Here is a 24704-nt window from a genome sequence, read left to right on the forward strand (position 1 = left end):
GAGAAATGACAAGACAAAGAGGATTCTGAGCTTCAAGGGCTGGTAAATTGTGGGAAGGTAGCTATATGTGGAAAGGAATGGAAGATAAAGGTTATTTAGTTAAATTTGTTATGCTGTCTCTGGGCTGATAAAGAGTCTAGAGTTATGTCTGGTTATTAAGAGTCACATTGCCCACCCTGGTAGGAGGGGAGGAGTCCTTCACAAAGGAAAATTTACGCCCTGCCTTTAGGCAAGTAGGGGGAGGGTACTTCTTCTGCAGTCTTTCTGTTTCTCCATTGCCTACAGCTCAAAACAGCCCTTAGGCCAAAGTGGCATATTTTGGAGTGGTGTATTCTTAACCCCTTCAAGACCAACATCAAGTTCTTTGCTGCAAGCCCTTGTGAGGAGAGCCTGTGGCTTCCTGAGGCTTGTCTTCCACTCTGTGGAACTTGTCTTGGACAGGCTTCCCCCACACTGGCCTCTGACTAGCAGTAAAGCCACTTAAGGGCTGATAACTGTAGGCTCTCAGGCTCCACCCCAGACCTGCAGGGGCATAATGTGCATTTTTACCAGGATGCTTGAGTGATTGATATGTACATTCAAATTTGAGAAGCCCAGTTCCAAACGGATTCATCTTTAGAAAGTTTTAAAATATTATATTTATTTTTATTTTTAACTTTTGCTTTCGCATTAATATCAAGCTTGGGGGAGACTGCCAGAATAGAAATACTGCAAATACTCTTCACTTTAATTCCCGCATTCTCTGTCACTATCTCTCTCCCTCTCCCTCCTCCCTCTCTCTCTCTCTTACTCTGTCTCTGTCTCAGCCCCAACGCCCCCCCCCCCATTTTTTTTCCTGAATCTTTAGGGAGTTATATGCAGACATTCTTCCCCTTTTATCTCTTTGTTCATGCCAAGGGAGCATATTTCCTAAAAGCAAGGGTATTTGCTTACATAACCATAATACAGTTACTACATTCTGGAAATTCAACATTAAAATAATAGTCACAGAGCATCATGCTTCCCAATTATTAGTTGTCCTATGTGCAACATTTTCTCCTTAGAATTTCTGTTTGTCGCGGCATCAGTAGTTCTGAAGAGTGAAGATTAGTTGTAATGACAGACTCTGCTCAGATAGGTTCTAACACGATGAGATTCAGGTTACACGTTTTGGTGAGAGTGCCAGGCTGGGTTGTCTTTCCCCATGTGTCACATCGAGGGCCCTGAAGTGGTGTTCCCCATATGGATCATGTAAGCTCTGATCTCTGGGGTAAGGGTCTCAGGTGGTTTTTTTGTGTGTGTGTGTTTTTTTTTTAATAAAATTATTTATTTATTTATTTTTGGCCACATTGGGTCTTCGTTGCTGCACGAGGGCATTCTCTAGTTGCAGCGAGCGGAGGCTACTCTTCATTGCGGTGTGCGGGCTTCTCATTGCCGTGGCTTCTCTTGTTGAGGACCATGGGCTCTAGGCACACGGACTTCAGTAGTTGTGGCTCGCGGGCTCGGTAGTTGTGGCATACAGGCTTAGTTGCTCCGCGGCACGTGGGATCTTCCCAGACCAGGGCTCGAATCCGTGTCCCCTGCATTGGTAGGCGGATTCTTAACCACTGCACCACCAGGGAAGTCCCTCTTGGGTGGTATTTAAATACGACATATATACATATATAAGTTATGTATAATTGTTCCATATTTGTTTATTTTTTATATTAACATTTTTTTAAATCTTCGCCATAATGATGACCGAAAATGGTCTCTATATTTTTACTTCTTTTAATCTGTTTTTTGAGCTATAATTTGCATATACCTATTTTAAGTGCAAAGTTTAGAGAGTTTTGACAAGTGTCTACACATGTAACCATCACCCAGTCAAGATACAAAACATCTCCATCACCCCAGAAGTTCCCTTGTGCCCTTTTGCAATAAAGCTTTGCTCTCCTGCCCATGTCAGCACTGATCTCCTTTTTGTCACAATAGATTTGTTCTTCCTGTTTTAAAATTTTACATAAGTGGGATCATATAGTATGTGGTCCTTGGTGTCAGGCTTCTCTTACTCAGCCCAGTATCAGTAGTTTGTCCCTTTTTATTGTTGAGTAGTATTCCATTGTATAACTACGTCACAGTTGGTTTATCCAGGGCAGTTCCCTGGTAGTCCAGTGGTTAGGACTCCATGCTCTCACTGCCGAGGGCAGGGAACTAAAATCCCGTAAGTCACGCAGGGCGGCCAAAACACACACACACACACACACACACACACACACACACACACACACACACACACACACACACACACACACACACACACACGGTTGGCTTATCCATTGACCTGTTGGTGAATATTTGGGTCACTTCCACTTTTGGCTGTTATGAATGAAGTTTGTATGAGCATTCATATACAAGTCTTTTTGTGGATGTATGTTTTCCTTTCTCTTGGGCAATTACCTAGGAGTGAAATTGTCACAGGGAAGTGTATATAATTAATTATAGGAGAATTGGCTATTTTCTATAATGATTTAACCACTTAGACTCCTACCTGCAATGAATGAAAGTTTCAGTTTTTACACATCTTCACCATATCCTGACATTGTTATTTTAAAAAACATACTTTGGCTATTGAGGTGGATATCTCAATATGGTTTTGATTTGCATTTGTCTGTTGACTAATGAAGTTGGGTATCTTTTTATGTGCTTGTGGATCATTTCTCCATCTTTTGTGAGGTGTCCAACATTTTCCCTGCTTTTTGGGTTGCTTATCTTATTGTGTTTTAAGACATATATATTCTGGATAAAGTCCTTTGTCAGATATATGTATTAGGAATAGTTTCTACCAGTCTACAGCTTGCCTTTTCATTGTTTTAACGATGTCTTTTGAAGATTGGATATCTTCAATTTTAATGAGATTGAATTTATCAATTTTTTCTTCTATCACTTAATGCTTTTTGTGTCCTGTCTAACAAATCTTTGTCTACCCCAAGGCAACAGAGATTTTCCTACTGTGTGTTTTATAGTTCTATGTTTTACATTTAGGTCTTTGGTTCTTTTTTGTTGTTTTTGGTTGTGCTGCGTAGCACGTGGAATCTTTGTTCTGCAACCAGGGATCGAACCCGTGCCCCTGCAGTGGAAGCACGGGGTCTTAACCACTGGACTGCCAGGAAAGTCCCTTTGGTTCTTTTTTTTTTTTTTTGACTGTGTTGGGTCTTTGTTGCTGTGCATGCGCTTTCTCTAGTTGCAGCGAGTTGTGGCTTCTCCTGTTGTGGAGCACGGGCTCTAGGTGCACGGGCTTAGTTGCTCTGCGGCATGTGGGATCTTCCCTGACCAGGGATCAAACCCGTGTCCCCTTCATTGGCAGGCGGATTCTTAACCACTGCACCCCTTTGGTTCCTTTTAAAATTATATTTTGTGTATTGTATGAGGTGTGGGGTTGTTTTTTTTTTTTGATGTTGATATTTAGTTGTTTATCACCATTCACTGAAAAGATTTCCCTTTCTCCCATTGAATTGCCTTGGCACCTTTGTCAAAAATTGGTTGTCCACATATGTCTGGACATCTGGGCTCTACCTGGTACCCTGATTTATGTTTTGATCCTTTATGCCAAGAACACTATAACTTTATACTTAGTTTTGCAATTCGTAGTGAGTCCTCCAATTTGACTTTTGTTTTTCAAAGTTCTTTTGGCTACTCTAAGTGCTTTGTATGTCCTTATAAATTTTAGAATCAACACATCAATTAAAAATAAATAAATAAAGTCTCCTGGAGTTTTTATGTGGAATTGAACTGAATTTATAGATCATTATGGGGCAAACTGACATCTTAACATTTTGAAGTCTTCCCATCTAGGAACATGTTAAATCCTTCCATTTACTTAGTTCTTCAGTGTTTGGATGGGGTACATATTTGGTAAACATTTTCCTTAAGAATTTCATGACTTTTGATGCTATTGTAAGTGGTATGGTTTTTTAATATTTCATCTTCCACTTGTTCACATATAGAAATACAACTGATTTTTGTATACCGACCTTCTAACCAGCAACCTTGTTAATTTTACTTATTAGTATAGAAGCTTTTTTGAAGATTCCAGAGGATTTCTATGATTGGATTGTAAGAATTTTGGCCTCTAGGCTTGGGTGAAATTCATCACCTTTCTTTTTGAAACTTTATCAAAGTGAAGATTTTTTTTTTAATATATAAATTTATTTTTGGCTGCGTTGGGTCTTCATTGCTGTGCACAGGCTTTCTCTAGTTGTGGCGAGTGGGGGCTACTCTTTGTTGTGGTACAGGGGCTTCTCATTGCAGTGGCTTCTCTTTGTTGCAGAGCACGGGCACTAGAGTGCGTGGGCTCAGTGGTTGTGGCTCATGGGCTCTAGAGCGCAGGCTTAGTAGTTGTGGCGCACGGGCTTAGCTGCTCCGCGGCATGTGGGATCCTCCTGGACCAGGGCTAGAACCCATGTCCCTGCATTGGCAGGCGGATTCTCAACCACCGCACCACCAGGGAAGTCCCCAAAGTGAAGATTGATACTAGTCTTTTATATACATTTTTTCATGTACTAGTAAAGGTGAACTTTTTTTCATATGTTTTAAAATATTTACTTTCTTGGTTCCCTCACCTTTTTTTATTGGGATGGAAAGCTTTTCCAATTGTGGTGTAAGGGCTCCATATATTTAAAGCACTCTTTGCCTTTCATAAGTGGTGTGCCTTTATTCCCAGTTTGTCATTTGTCTTTTAGTTTCATTCATGCTTTTTCATTACTGTGGATATTCATAATTTTTATGTGGAATATCTGCCAATTCTTCATATGGCGTCTCTATTTCTAGTGCCTGAAAGCCTTTGTGGGGGTGGGGAGGCTTCCAGTTTTTTATTTTTATATTCTTTATGATCAAGGATCAGAATCTAGTTTTATTTCTAAGTAGTTAGCCAACTGTATCAGGCACATCAGATGAAAGTCATCTTTCTTTTTCCCCATTGATTAGGGTTCTGTTTTTTCCTGTAGATTAAAGTTTTAGGTATACCAAATTTTGTTTCTGGACTTTTTCTTCTCTTCTATGTTGGCCTGTTTTTGTTCCAAAGCCACATTTCTGATTTTGAAGCTCTTTTCTAAAATGGTCACCTTACTAATTTGTTGAACATTTTCTTGCAGTTCTTTATACTTCATTAATATTACTGGTTACTCATATCACCATAAAGCGATTGAAACACTTAGATTTTTTAAAAATTGAAATGGTGTTATCTTTTCTTTTATGATAGTGAAGTATATCCACAGTTGATAACAAGCTGGTTTTAAAAAAATAGGAAGAGCAACTCATTAGAAAATAGAAAAATAGGCAAAGAAAATAAGCGAGCATCTTAAGACAAAACCCAACTGGCCAATAAATTCATGAAGAGATGTTCATCGAGGTAAAGGGAGTTACGCTCCTGTGATTGCTTCATACCCACAGTGCTGCTAGAACCTTAAATATTTGACAGTGCCCAGTGTTGTTGGCAAAGGTGTATGGAAATAGGCGTGCCAACGTATTGCCAGTGGGAGCATACTTTAGGTACTCCACTTGAAGAAAGATGTGGAAATACTTAATGTCGGTCAAGATGTATGTTCCCAATGTTCCCTCTGCACATCTACTCTGGAGGCACTGTTACACATGGATGGGGTGACAGAAGAGAGAGTTCACTGAGCTGGGAAAGACCTAAACATTATGACAGAAGAAATAATTCTATGAAATTGTATACATTAAAGTCAATGAACTAGACGTACGTATATCAACGTGAATAAATCTTAACTAGAATGGTGCATATAAGGCAAGTTTAACATTTAAATACTTACAAAACAGTGCTGTCATTTCAGGCTATATTTGGATGTAGTGGGAGTTTAAAAGCCATGCATAGAATATTAAACACCAAATCCAGAGTGCAGCTTCCCTCTAGGAAGGTCTGGGAGTGGGACTGGGGTCGGGAGAAGCTCAGAGGAGACCATAATCCTACCACACCCTTTCAAGGAAAACCTGAAGCAAAGACTGTTACCTATTAATAGTTCATACATCTTACTAGCGGGTACATGGGTATTTTATTTCAGGTGTTTTTGGTTGTTTTTTTGGCCGTACCACTCAGCTTGCAGGATCTTAGTTCCCCTACCAGGGATTGAATCTGGGCCACCGCAGTGAAAGCGCTGAGGTCCTAATCACTGGACCGCCAGGGAATTCCCCAGTTTTTAATACTATTAAAATATAAATGATACGTGCTTAGGTAGGTCTTCAGACGCTAGAGAAAAGCATAAAGAAGAAAAGAAGCCTCACATATGATTCTGCAAAACATTGTGTTCTATGCTCTTTACACACATGTTTGCATACATCTCTAATGATTTCCTTAGAAACATTTCCTAGAAATAGAATTACTGGATCACAGTGTATGCTTCTGCTACATTCTCCCAAATATTGTTCAGAAATGTGCAGTTATTTCCAACCGTGTATAAAGGCCTGTTTTCCTACATCCCTAAGTACCCAGGGGAGTATCACACTTTTAATCTTTTCTGATCGAATGGACTGGGGCAAAAAAAAGTATAAATAAGTAATTGTAAACATATGCCTGTGGTAACATAAACATACGACTGTTGAATTTTATTTATATCCCAGATGACTGACATTTTAAGACAATGTATGTTTAGCAAGATTTCTAGGGGCCCATTAGAAAGCTTTTAACCCAGCAATTCCCAATCTTGACCTCTTGTCACAGTCACCCGTGAAACTCTTCAAAATATTTTTCCTTGAAAGGGTAATGCTATTTCATAATTCAGAAGACACTAGGTGATATTACTGAACCAATATTAAATTTCTCGGTTGTAGAGCAGTTTTTTTTTTCTTTTTTAATATATTCATTTATTTATTCATTTAAGAAACATTTATTGAAATCTGTTCTGTGCCAGGTATTGTGTTGGGCATTCAACGTACATTATCTCTTAGCCCTCACAATAATACCATCTATCTATCTATTTTTAGCAGTACTGTTATTATCAGTTAGCAGTACTATTATTTTTTTTCACACTCACACACTGTATTTTATTTTTACAAGAGATAAATAAACTGACACCAAGCATTGTAAATGGATGACCACAGCAAAAGCAACAATGATTGCAATTACCAAACACAAAACACACTCATACTATGTCATGATATTGACATTCAGTCCAGGAATCCTCCGCTGTAACAGCCCCTTTGCTTTGCAGTGAAAATTGATTTGTGTATTTTTTGCCTTGTAGAGCAGTCTCTTGACCATGGCTCTGTTGACATTTTGGCTGGGTGGTTCTTTGTCGAGTTGGGCCGTAGGGGTGTGTTGAGCAGCACCCTTGGCCTCCACCCGCTCGATGCCAGTAGTGCCCACCCCTCAGTGGTGACAAAAATGTCTCCAGACATTGCCCGATATCCTCTGGGTGCAGAATCAGTCCACTTGGTTGAGAGCCACTGTGCTAAAAGAATTGTGCTGATGTAGGAGAGTAACATCTTTCTTAGGAGATACACTCTGTCACATGTTGGGGTAACGACCTGTGATACCTGCAACTCCCCAGATATCCAGGAGAACGAGTGAACATACCCAATCACCATATATGTGAGAGGGGGAAATGTGACAAAAGGGCCACATGTTCATTTATTGACTCTAGTTGAACAGTGGTGTATCCTTCATGTTCATTGTATTACTCTCTAGGTTTAATTTAAAAAATTAAAAAGCACGTATGTGGGGGAGGAAGGGTCCAAAGGTACCAGAGGAGATGCATTGAAAATTCTCCTTACCCAGGTCCCCACCCACCCATCTACCCACCAACCCCCACAGCTGGCACCTGGCCCCTGGGCAACCGTATGGCAGTAACTGGTAATATTCCAGAGATTTAGCTGCAAGGACATGTGTTTAAAATATTGTGAATTCTTTCTCTTTTTTTTTAAAAAAAAAGGAAAAACAGATGTTAGTATATTATACAGAAGTACTGTGGGTTGCATTTTTACCCCCAAATTTTATTTTGAAGTCCTTTTCAATTAACTGTATAAAGGGCTTTTTTTTAAAAAGACAAAAAACAAACCCAAATGGAATTTTATTTTAAATGTTTTGTGATTGAAACACTTTGCAGAAAACCTGTGCTTGTTAAGCCAATATATAATGACATGCTTAGTAGAAATAATACGTGTATGTATTTCTGTTCTTCTGGGATTAGAAGGTACAAACAGAAATGTCAACTAGACCAGTAGTTGTTCATCTTTTCACTTTTTTTTTTTTTTGCGGTACGCGGCCCTCTCACTGTTGTGGCCTCTCCCATTGCAGAGCACAGGCTCCAGATGCGCAGGCTCAGCGGCCATGGCTCACGGGCCCAGCCGCTCCGCAGCATGTGGGATCTTCCCGGACCGGGGCACAAACCCGTGTCCCCTGCATCGGCAGGCGGACTCTCAACCACTGCACCACTGGGGAAGCCCCATCTTTTCACATTTTACTTCTCCCAAATATTCTATCAGATGATCAAGTTTCCAGATTATTACGAACAAAACAAATAATTTTTCAATGACATTTACATATACCACCAATTGTCATATTAGTATTTAGAGGAAATTTGAGAACCTAGCTTCATGCTCTAACTGGCTAAGAATTACATTTCCATTTTGTAAATGACTTCTTTATTTTTGTGGACTCCCGGTATTATGTGGCTATGCCATCATTTCAGAAATTAAAATTAATTTTTGACACATTCTCATGGTTTATAACACAGTGTAAGAAAAGTCTCCCTCCTGCACATAACCCCGGGGGTCCTAGCACCTTTTGCAGAAGCAACCGGCGGTCAAGACTTTTAGGTGCTGGGCACACAGGGACAATCTAGACAACCTCTGGCCGGGTGCTTTTCATGTAACAGTACACCTTGGAGGGCTTCCTACGCGGTACGGAGAAGCCCTTATTCTTTCTAACGAGGGTGTGATCAGGCCTTGTAGGATGTCCTGTAGCTTACTTAAATAGTTCTTTGTTGATGAGCATAGACCTTGTTTTCAGCTTTAACTATTATCTCTTATCATCAGTGCTGCAGCGAAGGAGCTCATACAGACCTCATGCTGCACATGTGAAAATAAACTGTAGAAATGGAATCTCTGCATCAAAGGGTGAACACGTGGGTAATCTGGTGGACATTTGCCTGCCTGGGAGTTGTGGGTTGCAGCCTCCCCAGCACTGTGTAGGAAGGCCTGTTCTGTACATCCTTGGCCACCCTGTGAGGCATTCACTGTTCGGATTCTGCCAAACCAGATGCATCCAAGGTGGGTCTCAGGCTAGAACTAGGGAATCAGTGTGAGCTCTGGAGCAGCCTGTCTGCTTTTTCTTCCTCCCATCTGCACATGTTGCTGGGGGCTCTGCCTCAACCCCGTCTTCCTTCCCACTTGTTTGTAGCATCCCTCCCCTAGCTTGTCCCTGGATTGAGGTGTACCTGTTCTGTGGTTTCAGAACCGGGTTTCTTCTTTCAAGGATATGATCTTCTGCTTCTCAGAAGAGGACTGGTCCCTTCTAGACCCTGCCCAGACTGGCTTCTACGGAGAGTTCATCATTGGGGAGGACTGCGGCGTCTCACTGCCTCCAGGTAAGACTTAACTCTCCTTCTCTCCTGAGACCAGGGATCTAGGGGGCCCATGTCTGACCTCACTGTTCACCCCCAAGCCCTGATGGGAGGTCACCTGTACACAGTGGCCTCAAGGCCACTCTGCAGGTTGACCATTGCCTGCTGCTGTGACGTGTAAGTTAGGCTTGTTAGCTGCCTGTTTTGCATACAAAACCAAATATAACTTGTATCCCTTGCATTTGCTTTTCTTCTGTCATTCTTGTCCTACGGATTTCTTCATTGCTGTTTTTCTGACAGGCCTGAAAGAGTTGCCCCAGGCCCACAGCTTCCCCTTTAGTGTCTTCCCTCCCCCTCCCTCTCCCTGCTTGCTCTGGTCTTTCCACTTCTCTGTGGCCCTGTGTGGCCCCTGTTGGTGTCATGGCCTGTCACATGTCCCTCTAACTTCTCTCTTCTCTACCTGTCCCAGAGTTGCCTGGGACAGGCAACTTCTCTCTCCTCCCACCCTGGTTTCCTGTGGGAGCAGGTCACTGATGAATGTGTATCCTTCCCTTTTCTGTGAATAGATGACCCAGCTGCCCAGCTGGATCTCTCCCAAGGAGAGGAGAATGAGCCACGTGTTCCAGAGTTGCAGGACCTCCAGGGGAAGGATGTGTCCCAGGTCTCCTACGCAGGTGAGTATTGATACCAGAACTTGGTGAACAGAGCGGGTTGGAAGGCCGCTGCCAGCCAGAGGCAGACCTGCTCCCTCTGCCAATTTTCTGCAGCCCTCTGTCACCACTGGACCATGTCTTGGTAGGACAAGTCTTGCCTCGTCCCTCATTCCTTACAGAAAGAATATGGGGATTTTAATTTTGCCAGGTGTGGGGATTGCACTTCATCAGCCAGGAACTAGGATGTAATAGGAATATCTTTCTCCTCTGCTATAACTGACACCTGGCTTGTGCTGACAACCCAGTGGCCCCTCTACCAGTGAGGTCACATGCTCTCCAGAGGTCAGGTAGGGGAGGAGGAGGGTGTGCCACCTCTTGGCCGGGCACTGGGCACAGTGCCTCTGGCCGCTTCACCTGTCTACTCCATCCAGCCACATACTGCAGGTAGTGTGAGGAAAGTGAGGCAGGGGGGTGGCGCTCGGGCTTGGTTGACATGACACAGTTCAGCAGCAGCATTTCCCAGCCCCCTCCCCACCCCCAGCTTTCCGTGTCACCAGAGCTTGTATCTGTAACCACTGTGCTGTAACGCCTCAAGATGTCTGCTCCTTCGGGGGAAAGAGTTCTGTACGGTGTCATCAGCAGACCCTTGACCCCTTCCCCTTTGGGACCTAAAGCTGGCACAGAGCAGGTCCGTATTTCACTCACTATCCCCACCGGGAACAAGCATCCAGGGCCTCTGGTGTGGCTAGCTTCCCATCCCGTCTCTACCCCAGCAGGCCCTGTCCAGGCTGCGTTTATGCAGCGTCTGCGTGGAGTACTGGAAATCCCACCACAGAAAATGGAAATGCCAGCAGGGATGGCAGTTACTTGTCCACAGTCAAGTGGAAGGGGCAGAACCAGGATCCACATTCCTCCTATCTAGCTTCAAAACCCACGTTCGTGGTGTTGGCCCATTTTGCCTGCAGATTCATTTGCTCAACAGACATTTACTGAGTGGCTGCCCTGAGAGGGAGCCTAGGCCTACTCTTGGATCACAGCCTGGCATCTGTTAAGATGCACCCCCCCACCCCCAGGTGGTGCTGCAGCTGCAGGGAAAATCAATGTTTTCATTTTCTTCTCTGGAAAGACTTCCCAAGTCTCCAGCCATTCCAGACAGAAGAAAGAAGGAAACGGGATGAGCCGCAGGTGCCGGAGTTCCAAATCTGCCAGCAGACGGTGCTCCCGCCAAGCACCTGCCCAGGTAAAGGAACGCCTGAGAGGGTGCGGGGGAGTGTGCCCCTGGCTGTGTGATGTGTGGCTTGAGTGTGCATATGTGTGTGTGTGGTGTGTATGCGAGCTTGTGTGTGCATGTAGCGTGGGGCTGTGATATGGCCTGTGGTGATGGCATGTGTGATGTATGTATAGTGTGTCTGGTGTGTTGCGTGTGTGAGCGTACGTGTGTGGTGTGTATGGTATGTGGCATCGTGTGGTATGCATGTGAGCATGTCTGCATGTGTGTGGGCATACACGTGTGAGTGTGGTGTTTATGTACGTGGTGCGTGTGTGGTGCGTGCATGTGTGTATGTCTGTGTGTGAATGTATGCGTGCATGGTGTGTGTGTGCGTGCATGCGTGTTGGGTGTGTGTATACATTTGTGCTGGTGGTAGATTCAGGAATTGAACTTTCTGAAGTTCCTGCTGACGGCTCCTTGCCAACTGCCTGCCCTAGTTTTGTTTTGCTAGGTTCTCTTCCAGCTCACTCGCAATCTGAGACCCTCCCCTCCTTTCCTTTCTCTTGTGGGTTGAGTCAGGGTGCTGATGTAGTGCTGTTGGCCACCTAGTTTGTGTATTTCTTCCCTGAGCAAGGAAGACCAGCCTCCCCGGACAAAGTGTTGGAATTAGAGAACAGGTTTACAGCATGCTGAAAAGGGGCCCTCTGGAGAATGTGCTCCAACTGCCCTCGGCAGCATTTAGACTCCAAGTAATGCTGGTAAAAGTTGCCACCTCCAGAGGCGAAGACTAAAATCCCGCCATGTTTAATGTCGTCAGTGTTCAGCCATTCTTCCAAATATCACACCCAAGTCTCCGGTCCTTACTTGAACCCACTGTGTCATGGAGGACTTTTTGCAGCCATCCAGACTGACTCATGCACAATCCGTGATGCCTTCTGGAAGCAAGATTTGCATGATATTTTGGTGTTTCCGCAGGGTTCACGACCATTTGTGTTTGCCCCCTCTCCTATGTAGACAAAAGGGATTTTATGCTGATGTAAATCTACAGTCGATCTACATGGGCAGTACTCCGTCCCCACAAGCTTTGATGCTCACCCCTGGTTTTCTAAGGAGCTTGCTGAGGTTGATTTTTCATGTGTAGCCCATTCTCAGTTCTGCCTGATGAAAGCTTGATTCTCGAGATACATTTTGTTTTATGTTTTGTTTTTGTGGCCACGAGGCATGTGGGATCTTAGCTCCCCGACCAGGGAGTGAACCTGCACCCCCTGCCTTGGAAGGTGAAGTCTTAACCACCGGACCGCCAGGGAAGTCCCTCGAGATACATTTAGAATCCTCTTCAGCCTCTTCCTGCCCACAGCATGTCTCAGCCCTGGCAGCATCCTTATAGAATGTGGACAGTCATTAATCCCCAGTTTTTTAGCTCCACTCTCCCTCTGCTGGGCTCTGACACAGAATATACTTTGAAATGGCAAGAAGCTGAGGGTTGCTATCTGAGATCAGTGAGAGATGATAGATTGCAAAGAATGGGCACCATTTTTATTTTGGTAGCCTTGCCCACACTTCTGACAGCAGGTGAAGGGTCCACATCCCCACATCCATGCTCATGAGGGACCCTCCCAACTGGTTCCATTCGTGCCAGTCCAGCCAGCACATTATAAAGCTGCCACCACGATGGAATATCTTTTTTTTTAATTTATTTCTTTTATTTTTTTTTTCTGGGCGGGGGGACTGCGTTGGGTCTTCGTTGCTGCGCACGGGCTTTCTCTAGGTGAGGCGAGCGGGGGCTACTCTTCATTTTGGTGCGCGAGCTTCCCACTGCAGCGGCTTCTCTTGTTGCGGAGCACGGGCTCTAGGCACGCGGGCTTCAGTAGTTGTGGCACACGGGCTCAGTAGTTGTGGCTCGTGGGCTCTAGAGCGCAGGCTCAGTAGTTGTGGCACACGGGCTTAGTTGCTCAGTGGCATGTGGGATCTTCCCGGACCAGGGCTCGAACCCATGTCCCCTGCATTGGCAGGTGGATTCTTAACTACTGCCCCACCAGGAAGCCCAGAATATCTTTTCTTGTTTATTGTGTTTTCTCTGTGAATTGCCTAGTTAATACTCTTTAGTCCTTTTTTTCTTTTTTGCCCCTTCCCCCTTCACATTTGGTAAGCTCTACGTCTTTATGTCCAAAGCACTGCACCAGTGTAAGGTCTTTACATGATTTGTGCATTATATCCTTACCGCACCTTCTGAGATAGATACTGTCTCAGCCAGCACAGGCTACTATAGCAAAATACCATAGAGGTATTTTCTGTTAAACAATAGAAATTTATTTCTCACAGTTCTGGAGATTGAGAAGTCTGAGATCAAGTCAACAGCAGGTTCATTGTATGGTGAGGGCTCTCTTCCTGGGTTGTAGTTGACTGCCTTCTCCCTGTGTGCTTGTGTGACCTTTCCTCGGTGCATTCTCATGGAGACAGAGCCCTTGTCTCTTCCTCTTCTTATAAAGGTACTAATCCCATCACAAAGCTCCCACCTTCAAGACCTCATATAAACCTAATTACCTTCCAAAGGCCCCACCTCCCATACCATCACATTGGGAGTTAGTGCTTCGACATACAGATTCTGGGGGGGTACACAAACTCTTGGCCCATAACAGGTACTATGATGTCTCCATTCTGCAGCTGGGACCCCCAAGCTGAAGTCTCTTGCCCAGGTAGTGTCTGACACTCACAGGCTGAGTATCAGACTGAGGATCTGAACCCATGTTATAGGGCTCCAGGCCCATGCTCTTAATTCCACATTCGCTTGCCTTTTCTAAGACTTAGTAGAAACTCAAAATTGTGGGGCTCAATCTGTTGCCTCTTAGTATTTGTACATAATTCCTCCTGTTTTTTAACTTTGTTTCTATGGGTTTTTAGGACCCACATAAGGACTTTTTAGGACTTTTAGGACATAAATGGTTTTCTAAAAACGTTTTTAGTGTGTAAATGCAGTTCTTCATCTCTTTTTTGATTTTGTGTCTTGCTTAAGAAAGCCTCCCCCTCCTAACATTATAAGAATATATTAGTTATAATGCGTTTATTTCTTTATTTTTTAAAATCTAGCTTCCTGTCCTCCCTGCTTCTCTCCTTAGCACCCCCAGCTGACAGGGAATAATTCATTCCCAGGCCACAGATTGCCCTTCTTGAGGAATTAGCCATCAACCTGGTCATGGGCTTTCTCCCCCTGAAAACACACAGCAGCCTGGTTGTTCCCTGGCCATGGGACAGCACAGCCAGAGGCTTTGGTATGCAGCACCCACCCCCCCCACCCCAAGTTGAGCTCAATTCCCCTGAACCTTGATCTACGTTATCTCTCGGTTTTAAATTTTTCTCCTGTAAGACAGAGATAATAGTCATAGCTACCTTGTGGAATTATGATTGTTGAGGATTAAATGATTTAATACATGTAAAAGCACTTACACCAATAACTTCCCTGTTTTCTCTACCATTATCCTCACAGCCAATTCAGCCTCCCTCTGCCCTTCTCTCCACCCGCCGCACCCCTTGCACTCATCAGTGCTGAGCTGAGCCAGCCCTGGTGTTACTCTTTCTCTGTGGTGTTTTGGACAACACATCTATGAGTTTCATCTCATCTGCTAGGAATTCTTTACACTGTTGTGTCAATGGCACACAGCACTATTGTTGATTTATTTCCCCCCTTTTAGAAACTATGCATCTATTTTTGGTCACTTCATCTGATTTAAGGGGATGTCATCCTATATGCACTGTATTAGTCTCCTAGGACAGCTGTAATAAAGTACCACAGACTGGGAGGCTCGAACAACAGAAATTGATTTTCTCAACATTCTGGCAGCTTAGAAGATTGAGATCAAGGTTTCAGTAGAGTAGGTTTCTCCTGAGGCCTCTCTTCTTGGTTTGTAGATAGCTGTCTTCTCCCTGTGTTTTCACATGCTCATCTCTCTGCATGTCTGCGTCCTAACCTCCTCTTCTTACAAGGATACCTGTTGGATTAGGTCCTGCCCTGTTGACTTCATTTTAACATAATTACCTCTTTTTTAAAAAATTATTTATTCATTTATTTAATATTTGGCTGCATTGGGTCTTCGCTGCTGCATGCGGGTTTTCTCTAGTTGCTGCGAGCGGGGGCTACTCTTTGTTGCAGCATGCGGGCCCAGTAGTTGTGGCTCACAGGATCTAGAGCGCAGGCTCGGTAGTTGTGACGCACGGGCTTAGTTGCTCCGTGACATGTGGGATCTTCCCGGACCAGGGCTAGATCCTGTGTCCCCACATTGGCAGGCAGATTCTTAACCACTGTGCCACCAGGGAAGCCCCCACTTAATTACCTCTTGAAAGACCTTATCTCCAAATATAGTCACATTCTGAGGTGCTAGGGGTTAAGACTTCAACATAACGTATTTTTAAGAGGAAGAGGATGCAGTTCAGCCTATAACACTTCACCCTCTGTTCCCCCATGATTCATGCTTCTCATATGCAAACTACATTCACCCTATCCCAACACTCCTTAACCTATTCCAGCATCATCAAGATTTAATCTAAATCAGGTTTGGGTGAAATTCAAGGTGTACTCACTTCCAGCTGTGAACCTGTGAATCCAGACATCGAGTTATGTGCTTCCAAAATGCAATGGTAAGACAGGCAGAGAGTAGACACTCTCATTCCAAAAGGGAAAGATTGAAAAGAAGAAAGGCTGATGGCTCCCAAGCAAGCCTCCCAAGCAAGCCTGAATCCTAGCAGGGCAAATTCCGTTAGATTTTAGGGCTTGAGATTCATCTTTGGCTCAGTGCTGTGTCCACACTCTGGGCCTGTGGATGCAGTGGCAGTCCTGTCAACCTCTGAACTGCCTTTGGGGCTGGTCTTCCTTTTCCTTCAAGGTTGATGCATGTTTGCAGCCAGATAGCTCTATTAGTTTGTTCTGGAAGTCTGAGAGCCTTGCTTCAGTTCATCCTATCTCCTTCCTTTTTATTCCAAGATGGCAGTGTTTTGGCTCATATAATGTTCTTAGAAACACTGTAGGCCTCCCATGCAGTTTACAGTAGCTCAGACCATTCCTGGATTATCTCATCTCCATTCCTGGCTTCCGAGAAGGTTGACTGGATCCAAGGTTGTCCTGCCACACCCTTGGTGTTCTCCCAGAATATACTTTCTCATTTTTTGCAGTATAGGTAGACTGAAAATTTTCTAAATCTTCAAGTCTTCCCTTCCCACTCCCCAGTCTCACATTCTACCCAGTCCCCCTCACACTTGTCTTGTGATGTATGGACAGATACCCCCATGGACTCTGCCCCTCCCATTGTCTCTCCTGCTCTCTGTGGCTTTGGGTCTTCCTGCTATGCTCTGTCTGGTTTCACCTGCTCTCACATTCCCTAAGCTGCCAGAACTCTCCTCTCTCCAGCAATTAAGTCCAGAATAACCATATTCCTACTAATATCTTGAAGGGCCTGGCACCACTGCCCCCCCCACCCCTGTTTTAGACCTGAGCCCCACATTTCACAAAAGTGAGGAAACAGTCCTGAGGAGAGCTACGCAGTGGGCTCTGGGCTGCAGGCCAGGACTTCATACCAGGTTCCCCAGTGCCCACCCACTTCCTCCCCACGGTACAGCTTTCCAACATCATGGGCTTGGGATCCATTGAACGAGCTTCTTCTAGTCAGTTTATAAAGTGCAGGACATCTCTACGCGTCACCACTAGTGGCTGTCGGTGGGCCTCTGATACGACACTGAGAGGGAGAGATGATCCTGGGCAGTCTGGGACCGTTGAACAGCTCTGACATCACAGCAGGGCTCAACTCCCCTTCAGCCCTGAGCCCTTGGGCACATCACCCGAGTTTGCCTAAGTTTATAATGTGGCAAATAAGGTATCACTGGGTGTGTCCAGGAGCAAATGGGACTGGGCACGTCAGAAGTCTTGCACGATCCCTGGGGCATTTAAGTGCTCAGAGTATGGTAGCTGGCAGCTTCCTGGCAGTCTGTTTATAGAATATAGTGTCTTCCTCTCTCTCAAGGCTTTTAATGTACCCTGACAGATTTTTCCCCATGCCTGGTTAAGGAAGTCAAGGTTACGTGATGTGTAAATGCTCAAGACTTACATGCAGACTCTTAGAGCTTGGAGGGGTCTCAGTGGCTAGAAAAATATATATATATATATTGGGTCTGGGGGCTTAGGAGAAAAAGGTAGGGAAGAGGGAGAGAGGAGAAAGAGGTACCGAGGATATGTTGGCACAGTGTGGCTAAGGGTTTCCTTGCCACTAGATAACACCAGAGGTATCTGCAACCGGAAGATCCCTTGCAAAAATGTGGGTTCCTGGACCCACGCTGGACCTTCCTGGGTAGGGTTCGTAGGGGCTAGAGTGTGGCCTGGGCAGCACCACTGACCTCCATGTTGCTTTCTGGTAGCCGGAGGTGATGCACCATTTCCCGACAACAGCCTGGATGAGGAGGTGACCATCGAGATTGTTCTTTCCAGCTCTGGGGACGAGGACTCCCAGCTCGGCCCCTACTGCACAGACGAGCTGCAGAGCCCCACGGAGAAGCAGCACAGCCTCCCTACCTCCCACCGGAGCGGCCCTGAGTCAGGGGGTGAGGTGCAGACCTCCTCCAAAAAGTCCTATGTGTGCCCGAACTGTGGCAAAATCTTCCGCTGGAGGGTCAACTTCATCCGGCACCTGCGGAGTCGCAGGGAGCAGAAGCCACACGAGTGCTCGGTGTGCGGGGAGCTGTTCAGTGACAGCGAGGACCTAGATGGGCACCTGGAGACCCACGAGGTCCAGAAACCTTTTAGGTGCGGTGCCTGTGGGAAGAGCTTCCGCCTCAACTCCCACCTGCTCTCCCACAGGCGGATACACTTGCAGCCAGACAGACTCGAGCTACTGAAGAAGAGAGAGCAGGAGGCATCGGGGACCGTGGGCGGGGATTCCGACGCCCTACTGGCAAAGGGCAAGGCCAAGCTGCGCTTCCAGTGCTGTGACTGCGGGAAGGTGTTCCAGCGTCCCGACCAACTGGCCCGGCACCGCAGTAGCACTCATGTGGACAAGTCCCGGCCCTTTCAGTGCCGGTACTGCGTCAAAAGCTTTTCCCAGAACTCTGACCTTCTCCGCCACCAGCGCCTGCACATGAAGCGCCGGTCCAAGCAGGCGCTGAACTCCTACTGAGTCAAGGGCGCACACGTTTTTGGGTGCAGCTCCAGCCTGGGTAGAGCACATCCTGCTCGTGCTCGGTTCCAGACTCCTCCCCAGGACGGAGACCACATCCTCCTGACCTTTACTCTCAGGTAGAAATGAGATCGTGGCCAGTTGAGCATCCGTTCTGTCTCTGCTGTGCCAGAAGCTGGGAGGGCGTGTCACCACCAGCTTTGACTTGCCCAGTGTTATCGGGTCTAGGAGAACCCTGTCCAGTGCTTCCCAAGCGGTGGAGGGACCGGGGCGCCCCCTACTGCAGTGACCCCTTGTCGGGGGGGGCGGGGGCGGTCTGTCCCTTACCAGCTAACTTTCAGTATACTCCCATCCTGTGCTGTCTGAATTCCCACCCCACCCTGAGGTCTGGAGGTAACTGTACTTTCTGCCTGACAGCAAGAAGCTGCAGATGAGGTGATGGGTTAGGAGGAAGGCAGGAAGGCGGGGTGGGACCCGTGGGCACAAGGGCAGTAGGGCCAAGCACACCAGACCATGTCATGTCATCAGAAGTCTGAGTCCTGGTCACCATCTGGTCCACAAGAGCACCTCACAATTATGAGATGGCCCTTTCAGGCTCAGAAACCTTGGTGGGGGGCTTTACAGCTTCTTGCCAAATGGAAACCTTTTATTTGTGAGGGTGGCTGGTTATTAGGGATTGTGAGCTCATGGAAGGCAAAGCCCACATTTTAAACTGTATGTTGGCACACGCTCCCCAAAGTGTCCTTTCTTTGTACCCTGAAGGTCCTTGGTGTATGCTTGTGGGTTAGAAGTGAAGTCATCGTCGTTTGAAAGGCACTTAAGTTTCCTTTCCCATTGGGTCGTGTCTAGGAAAGGGGAGCTCAGCTCCAGTGAATGAGAGGTTCCTTGGCTGGGTGAACTGAGCAGGGGAAACAACAGAACCTTTGGTGAAGTCATTCTCTACATTATATATTAACTTAGTGTGCCAGTTGTATTAGTTCCTTAGGGCTGCTGTAACAAACTACCAAAAACTGGATGGCTTAGAACAACAGAAATTCATCGTCTCAGTTCTGGAGGCCAGAAGTCCAAGATCAGGGTGTCAGCAGGGTTGGTTTCTTGTAAAGGAAGGATCGGCTCCATGCCTCTCCTTTAGCCTCAGTGGTTACCGACTATTGTTGATATCCTTTGTCTTGTTGAAGCATTACCCCATCTCTACCTTCATCTTTACATGGTGCTCCTGTGTATGTGTCTGTCTCCAAATTTTCCCTTTTTATAAAGACACTAGTCATATTGGATTAGGGCCTACCCTACTGTTTCCAGTATGTTCCCATCTTAACTAATTGTATCTGCAATGACCCTATTTCCAAATAAGGTCACATTCTGAGGTACTGGGGTTAGGACTTCAACATGAATTTGGGGGGGATGGGGAGACACAGTTTAACCCATAAAACTAGATAATCCTGAGGTTCTGCTGTCATTGCCAATTCACAGGTGAGTCAATACAAACTTGGGTTAGCTTACTCTCAGTTCTATTGGAAGCAGGATTCAGATCCAAGCTTCTGCTCCCAGGGTGGATGTCCTCTGCACATAGCCTTTAAATTTCATTGCGTGGGGTTCTGGGCTGGGAGTGACCACTGGTAGTGAAACCGCAAGCAATGAAAACCACGGTCTTGTTCCTGGCAGACTGGCCAGGTTGGCGCAGCTCAATGATGAGAAAGCACAGAGGCTAGAGAGTATCAGTGACTAAATCAGAAAGCCAGCCACCAGGCATGCGTTACGTATTTGTATGTCGGGTCCCATTAGCAGGCAGTAAGGCTGGGCAAATGAATGCAAGGCCCTTTGTTCCTTGTCAGCCACTTCATTGTCACGTTGAGAGACACTGCTGCCACAAACTCAGTGAAAGAGTTACACGGTTTTATAGTTACGATTACTGTGTGTAGATTCATCTACATACCCAGGAACAGTAAATGCAATAAAATAATTTGGTCATAACCCTGAACAAGAAATAAACTATTGAGGCTCTTTGTTTTCTACATAGTTTGCCTCTTGGATTGATCTGCCAGGAAAAGGGAAAAATATGAATCTTGAAGGCCAAGGGAGGGGAAAATTCCAAATAGAACCCAGATTCTGTGTACATTTACCCCACCCACCTGTGCACTCTTGCCCAAGGATTCCATTAAGAGGGGAGGTTATGATCCCAAGAGGAACACTACTCTACTTAGTGTATTTTATCTGAAAATCTTAAGTAAGAAAGAAAGGGAATGTGACAGAATTGAAACCTTGGGGGACGCTGTGCATCGTTCAGTACCCACCAAATATTGTGAGGGAGTCCGCCATTCACTTACGCAAACCTGACCAAGGTACTTAGCTAATCAGAAGGTTACCTTCCCCCTGGATTCGGAAACCCTACTGGGTGATGCAACTCAAATCCCAGGTTCTTCCCATGCAGAAGAATCAGTGCGGTTACCTGCTCTGGAGAAAGCTCCTCCGGAAGATAGGAGAACTGACTGACTTACTCCCTTCCCACCCTCCCTGGGTAGCTGGGCAGACAGGGGAGCTATGTTTCTACCTTGCCGTGGATGTTCAGAGGCCCCACATCTGAAGAACATCTGTCCTCCCTGTTCATCTGATCCCTTGGCATTGTTCCCATAAATCCACAGGTGCATAATAAAATTCGACTCACTGAATTCATATTTGCGTTTGACTTTTCATTTTAGTTTAAAAAGTAACAAGTAGCACAGCTGAGAGAGATGGTCCGTTGGCCTGACAAAGAGAAGTTGAGGTGGGAGGATGCTGAAAATGGCCCTCTGGATGTCAGGCATCACCTTGTGAAACTTCTGGGCCTCAGATAGATAGTTCTGGTCATCTGATCTGACTTCTCTAGAGCAGAGAGGAAGTAACTGCTTCTTTACACCAGGGATGGGATGAACTTCTGGTAACACCATAGCTGTTTCACCCAATCTCTGCCATTTTCATATAGCCTCTGTCTCCAGACCTCTTGCCACTGGGAAAAACAAAGATAAAGCCAGTGGTGGGAAGGTCCCTTGCTATTCTTAAGTCAAATCATGGCACAAGTGGAAGAGAAGGCACAAGTCTGTGCCTACCTTGGACTTGGAGATTGGTCCTGGTTGCTTTTCTCCTGTGAGATAGTTTCCCTACTCTACCAAAAGCAGAATTTTGATCAGGCACAAACACTTCTGCTTGCAGCGTAATGGAGGGAATTTGATGACATTTCTGTCAATTCCCCAGTTCCGTCAAATAAACCCAGGTGCATTTTCTATTAGTAACAAAAGTTGATACTGTTTTGTCTTATAAGGAATGGTCAATGCCTACAAGTGCTCCAATGCAAACAAGCCTACAGATTAGGTAACATGCATAAGAAGGCAGCTTAGCCGGCAAAGGAGCATTGGGAGGAAGACTGGATGACCAGGCTCTCCTGCAGCCCTGCCCCACACCTAAGGCACCCAGCATCTGCAGGCTGGTTATTAGGGATCATAAGTTCATCAAGGGCAAAGCCTTGGGGTTCCATCCGTACCTTTTGACCATCCCATACAGATTAGGAATTTTATCCTCCCTCTGAACCATAGCCAACAACGAGAGCACCATGATTAATGTGCGTATAATCACCAGAGTACGCTGCAGTATTATGAAATCCCCATAAGATGCAGAACTCTCTTAAGAAATGGAAAAGCAGATTCACACATTAATGAGAAGGGCCAGTCTTCACTCGCGTATCTTGGCCATAGCTAAGGAGATCACAAGCAGATTGGTAACCCCCTCAAGACAAAGGGCTGTCTCCTCAGCACACTAATAAATGGCAGGGGATTGCCCTTTTCCCATCACCCGCTAAAAAACGGTTTGGTAGAAGTCATGTCTGTACTAGCTTATTATGTACAGGTCTTGCTACATCTTGTCAAAATGTAAAGGGGCCAGGATACCTGCCCTGAAAACGTTGCAGGTCAGAAAAGGTGCAGACTTAATAGTTGGGGTAAATCAATCCCACCCAAATCAAGCTGGATCACCTTTGAAAGTGTCTGTGTGCTCTGAGATGGGGGCCTGCTTCCAACCCACTGAAGGTAAATTCAGAGTGATTTCTAGATTTTTAAAAAAATAAATTTATTGGGCTGCCCTGGTGGCGCAGTGGTTGAGAGTCCACCTGCCGATGCAGGGGACACGGGTTCGTGCCCCGGTCCGGGAAGATCCCACATGCCACGGAGCGGCTGGGCCCGTGAGCCATGGCCGCTGAGCCTGCGCGTCCGGAGCCTGTGCTCCGTAACGGGAGAGGCCACAACAGTGAGAGGCCCGCGTACCGCAAAAAAAAAATAATAATAAATTTATTTATTTTATTTATTTATTTTTGGCTGTGTTGGGCCTTCGTTGCTCCACACAGGCTTTCTCTACTTGCAGGGAGTGGGGGCTACTCTTTGTTGCGGTGCGCGGGCTTCTCATTGTGGTGGCTTCTCTTGTTGCAGAGCACGGGCTATAGGTGCGCGGGCCTCAGTAGTTGTGGCTCGCGGGCTCTAGAGCACAGGCTCAGTAGTTGTGGCGCACGGGCTTAGTTGCTCCGCGGCATGTGGGATCTTCCCGGACCAGGGCTCGAACCCGTGTCCCCTGCACTGACAGGCAGATTCTTAACCACTGCGCCACCAGGGAAGTCCTAGATATTTTTAAGTGTTTCTCTGAGTAAATATTTTGGAAAAGAAGATTTGAAGTGGAAAAGAGTATAAGCTCATATTGAAATCATATCAACACAGCATCTTCAGCAAACAATGACTCATCAAGTTGCAGGTAGGGGGTGGGCTTGCTAAGAGTGGCTGGACCAAATTCATCTTGGTCTCCTTTTTTACAACTCATATTTTTCTAAAATGGCTTGGCTGACGTCCAGATGATATTCTGTGGTCATGATCTAAAAATTTCACTAGCAACTTTCTTTTTTATTTTTATTTTTTTTGCGGTACACGGGCCTCTCACTGTTGTGGCCTCTCCCGTTGCGGAGCACAGGCTCCGGACGCGCAGGCTCAGCGGCCATGGCTCACGGGCCCAGCCGCTCCGCGGCATGTGGGATCTTCCCAGACTGGGGCACGAACCCACGTCCCCTGCATCGGCAGGCGGACTCTCAACCACTGCGCCACCAGGGAAGCCCACTAGCAACTTTCTTTAACCATCTGCTCAAGAAGCCCAAAGTCTAACAGATGTGCATTCGACAAATTTATATAAGGAGAACCAGGTGCACCGGCAAAGATGGCCACTGAGATGAGCGATCCAGGGGCCTCAGCGTCCTTAAGACTGTCTCCTGTACCTGTGGAGATTTTCACGTAGCTGCCTTTGGTGACAGCAGAGAACTTCGGCTCAGGCACACTCTCTGTCCTTTGAGAAGGTGCTAGGCAGGTGGGCAGTGTTGGGGTTCTGAGAGGGTAGGCATAGACCCACCTTGTAGTTGGGTAGGAGAGGGTGGACAGATACCTGGTATATTCTGTCAATGTTTTCTCCCCTGCTAATCACCCACCAAGAACTGAGACCTCATTGTGTTTACCTGTTTACATTGCCAGCTCAGTATCTGAATCAAAATGGGATATTGATAACGTGCGGTATAAGGTGCACCTTGTCAATTCTGCCCTCCCAAGAGAGACTGGACTCCTATTGGAGCAGGAGCTTGGAAACCAGCTTTTCCAGGTGCTGAGAAGAGCCTGCTGCTATCATAACGCCAGTTCTCTGACACCAACTGGTTGTCCACTGTGGACAGGGAGTGTTGCCTGCCATTCTAGTAAACAAGGATCAAGCCATCGGCCATGGCAGCCCTGCCCCTCCCTCCCCGACTTGTGCGCCCTGAGGGGAATACAGGATAGAGAAAAACAGGGACTTCCCTGGCAGTCCAGTGGTTAAGACTCCGCACTTCCAACACAGGGGGTGTGGGTTCGATCCCTGGTTGGGGAGCTAGAATCCCACATGCCAAGGTTAGAGAAAAACAGGAAGCATGATGTGCTTTGGATACTGGCCCTATAGAGTTAAGATGCTTATCTAAGGAATAAATTCAATGAGCCCAGATTCTTGCATCTTCCCTTACAGAGAAAAGTGTTAAAATCATTAATTTGAGGTGTCTGCTTTTGTGATTAGCAGTAATAAATGCAGTCACTCTCCCACTAGGACGGACAATCTGAGAATATGGAACACA

At 46.0% G+C, this 24704-nt stretch overlaps 1 protein-coding gene across 1 annotated transcript; it reads left to right on the plus strand.

Annotated features, from left to right (window-relative positions):
• Positions 1 to 9413: 9413 nt before the first annotated feature.
• Positions 9414 to 21210, plus strand: ZNF496 (zinc finger protein 496). Its single transcript, XM_079918876.1, has 4 exons — positions 9414 to 9560; positions 10103 to 10210; positions 11316 to 11429; positions 17799 to 21210. The coding sequence occupies exons 1-4, from the start codon at positions 9452 to 9454 to the stop codon at positions 18551 to 18553; spliced, it is 1086 nt and encodes a 361-aa protein (XP_079775002.1). The 5' UTR covers positions 9414 to 9451; the 3' UTR covers positions 18554 to 21210.
• Positions 21211 to 24704: the final 3494 nt, after the last annotated feature.

The sequence above is a fragment of the Stenella coeruleoalba genome (assembly GCF_951394435.1).
Source record: "Stenella coeruleoalba genome assembly, chromosome: 3".
NCBI classification, from domain to species: Eukaryota; Metazoa; Chordata; class Mammalia; order Artiodactyla; family Delphinidae; genus Stenella; species Stenella coeruleoalba.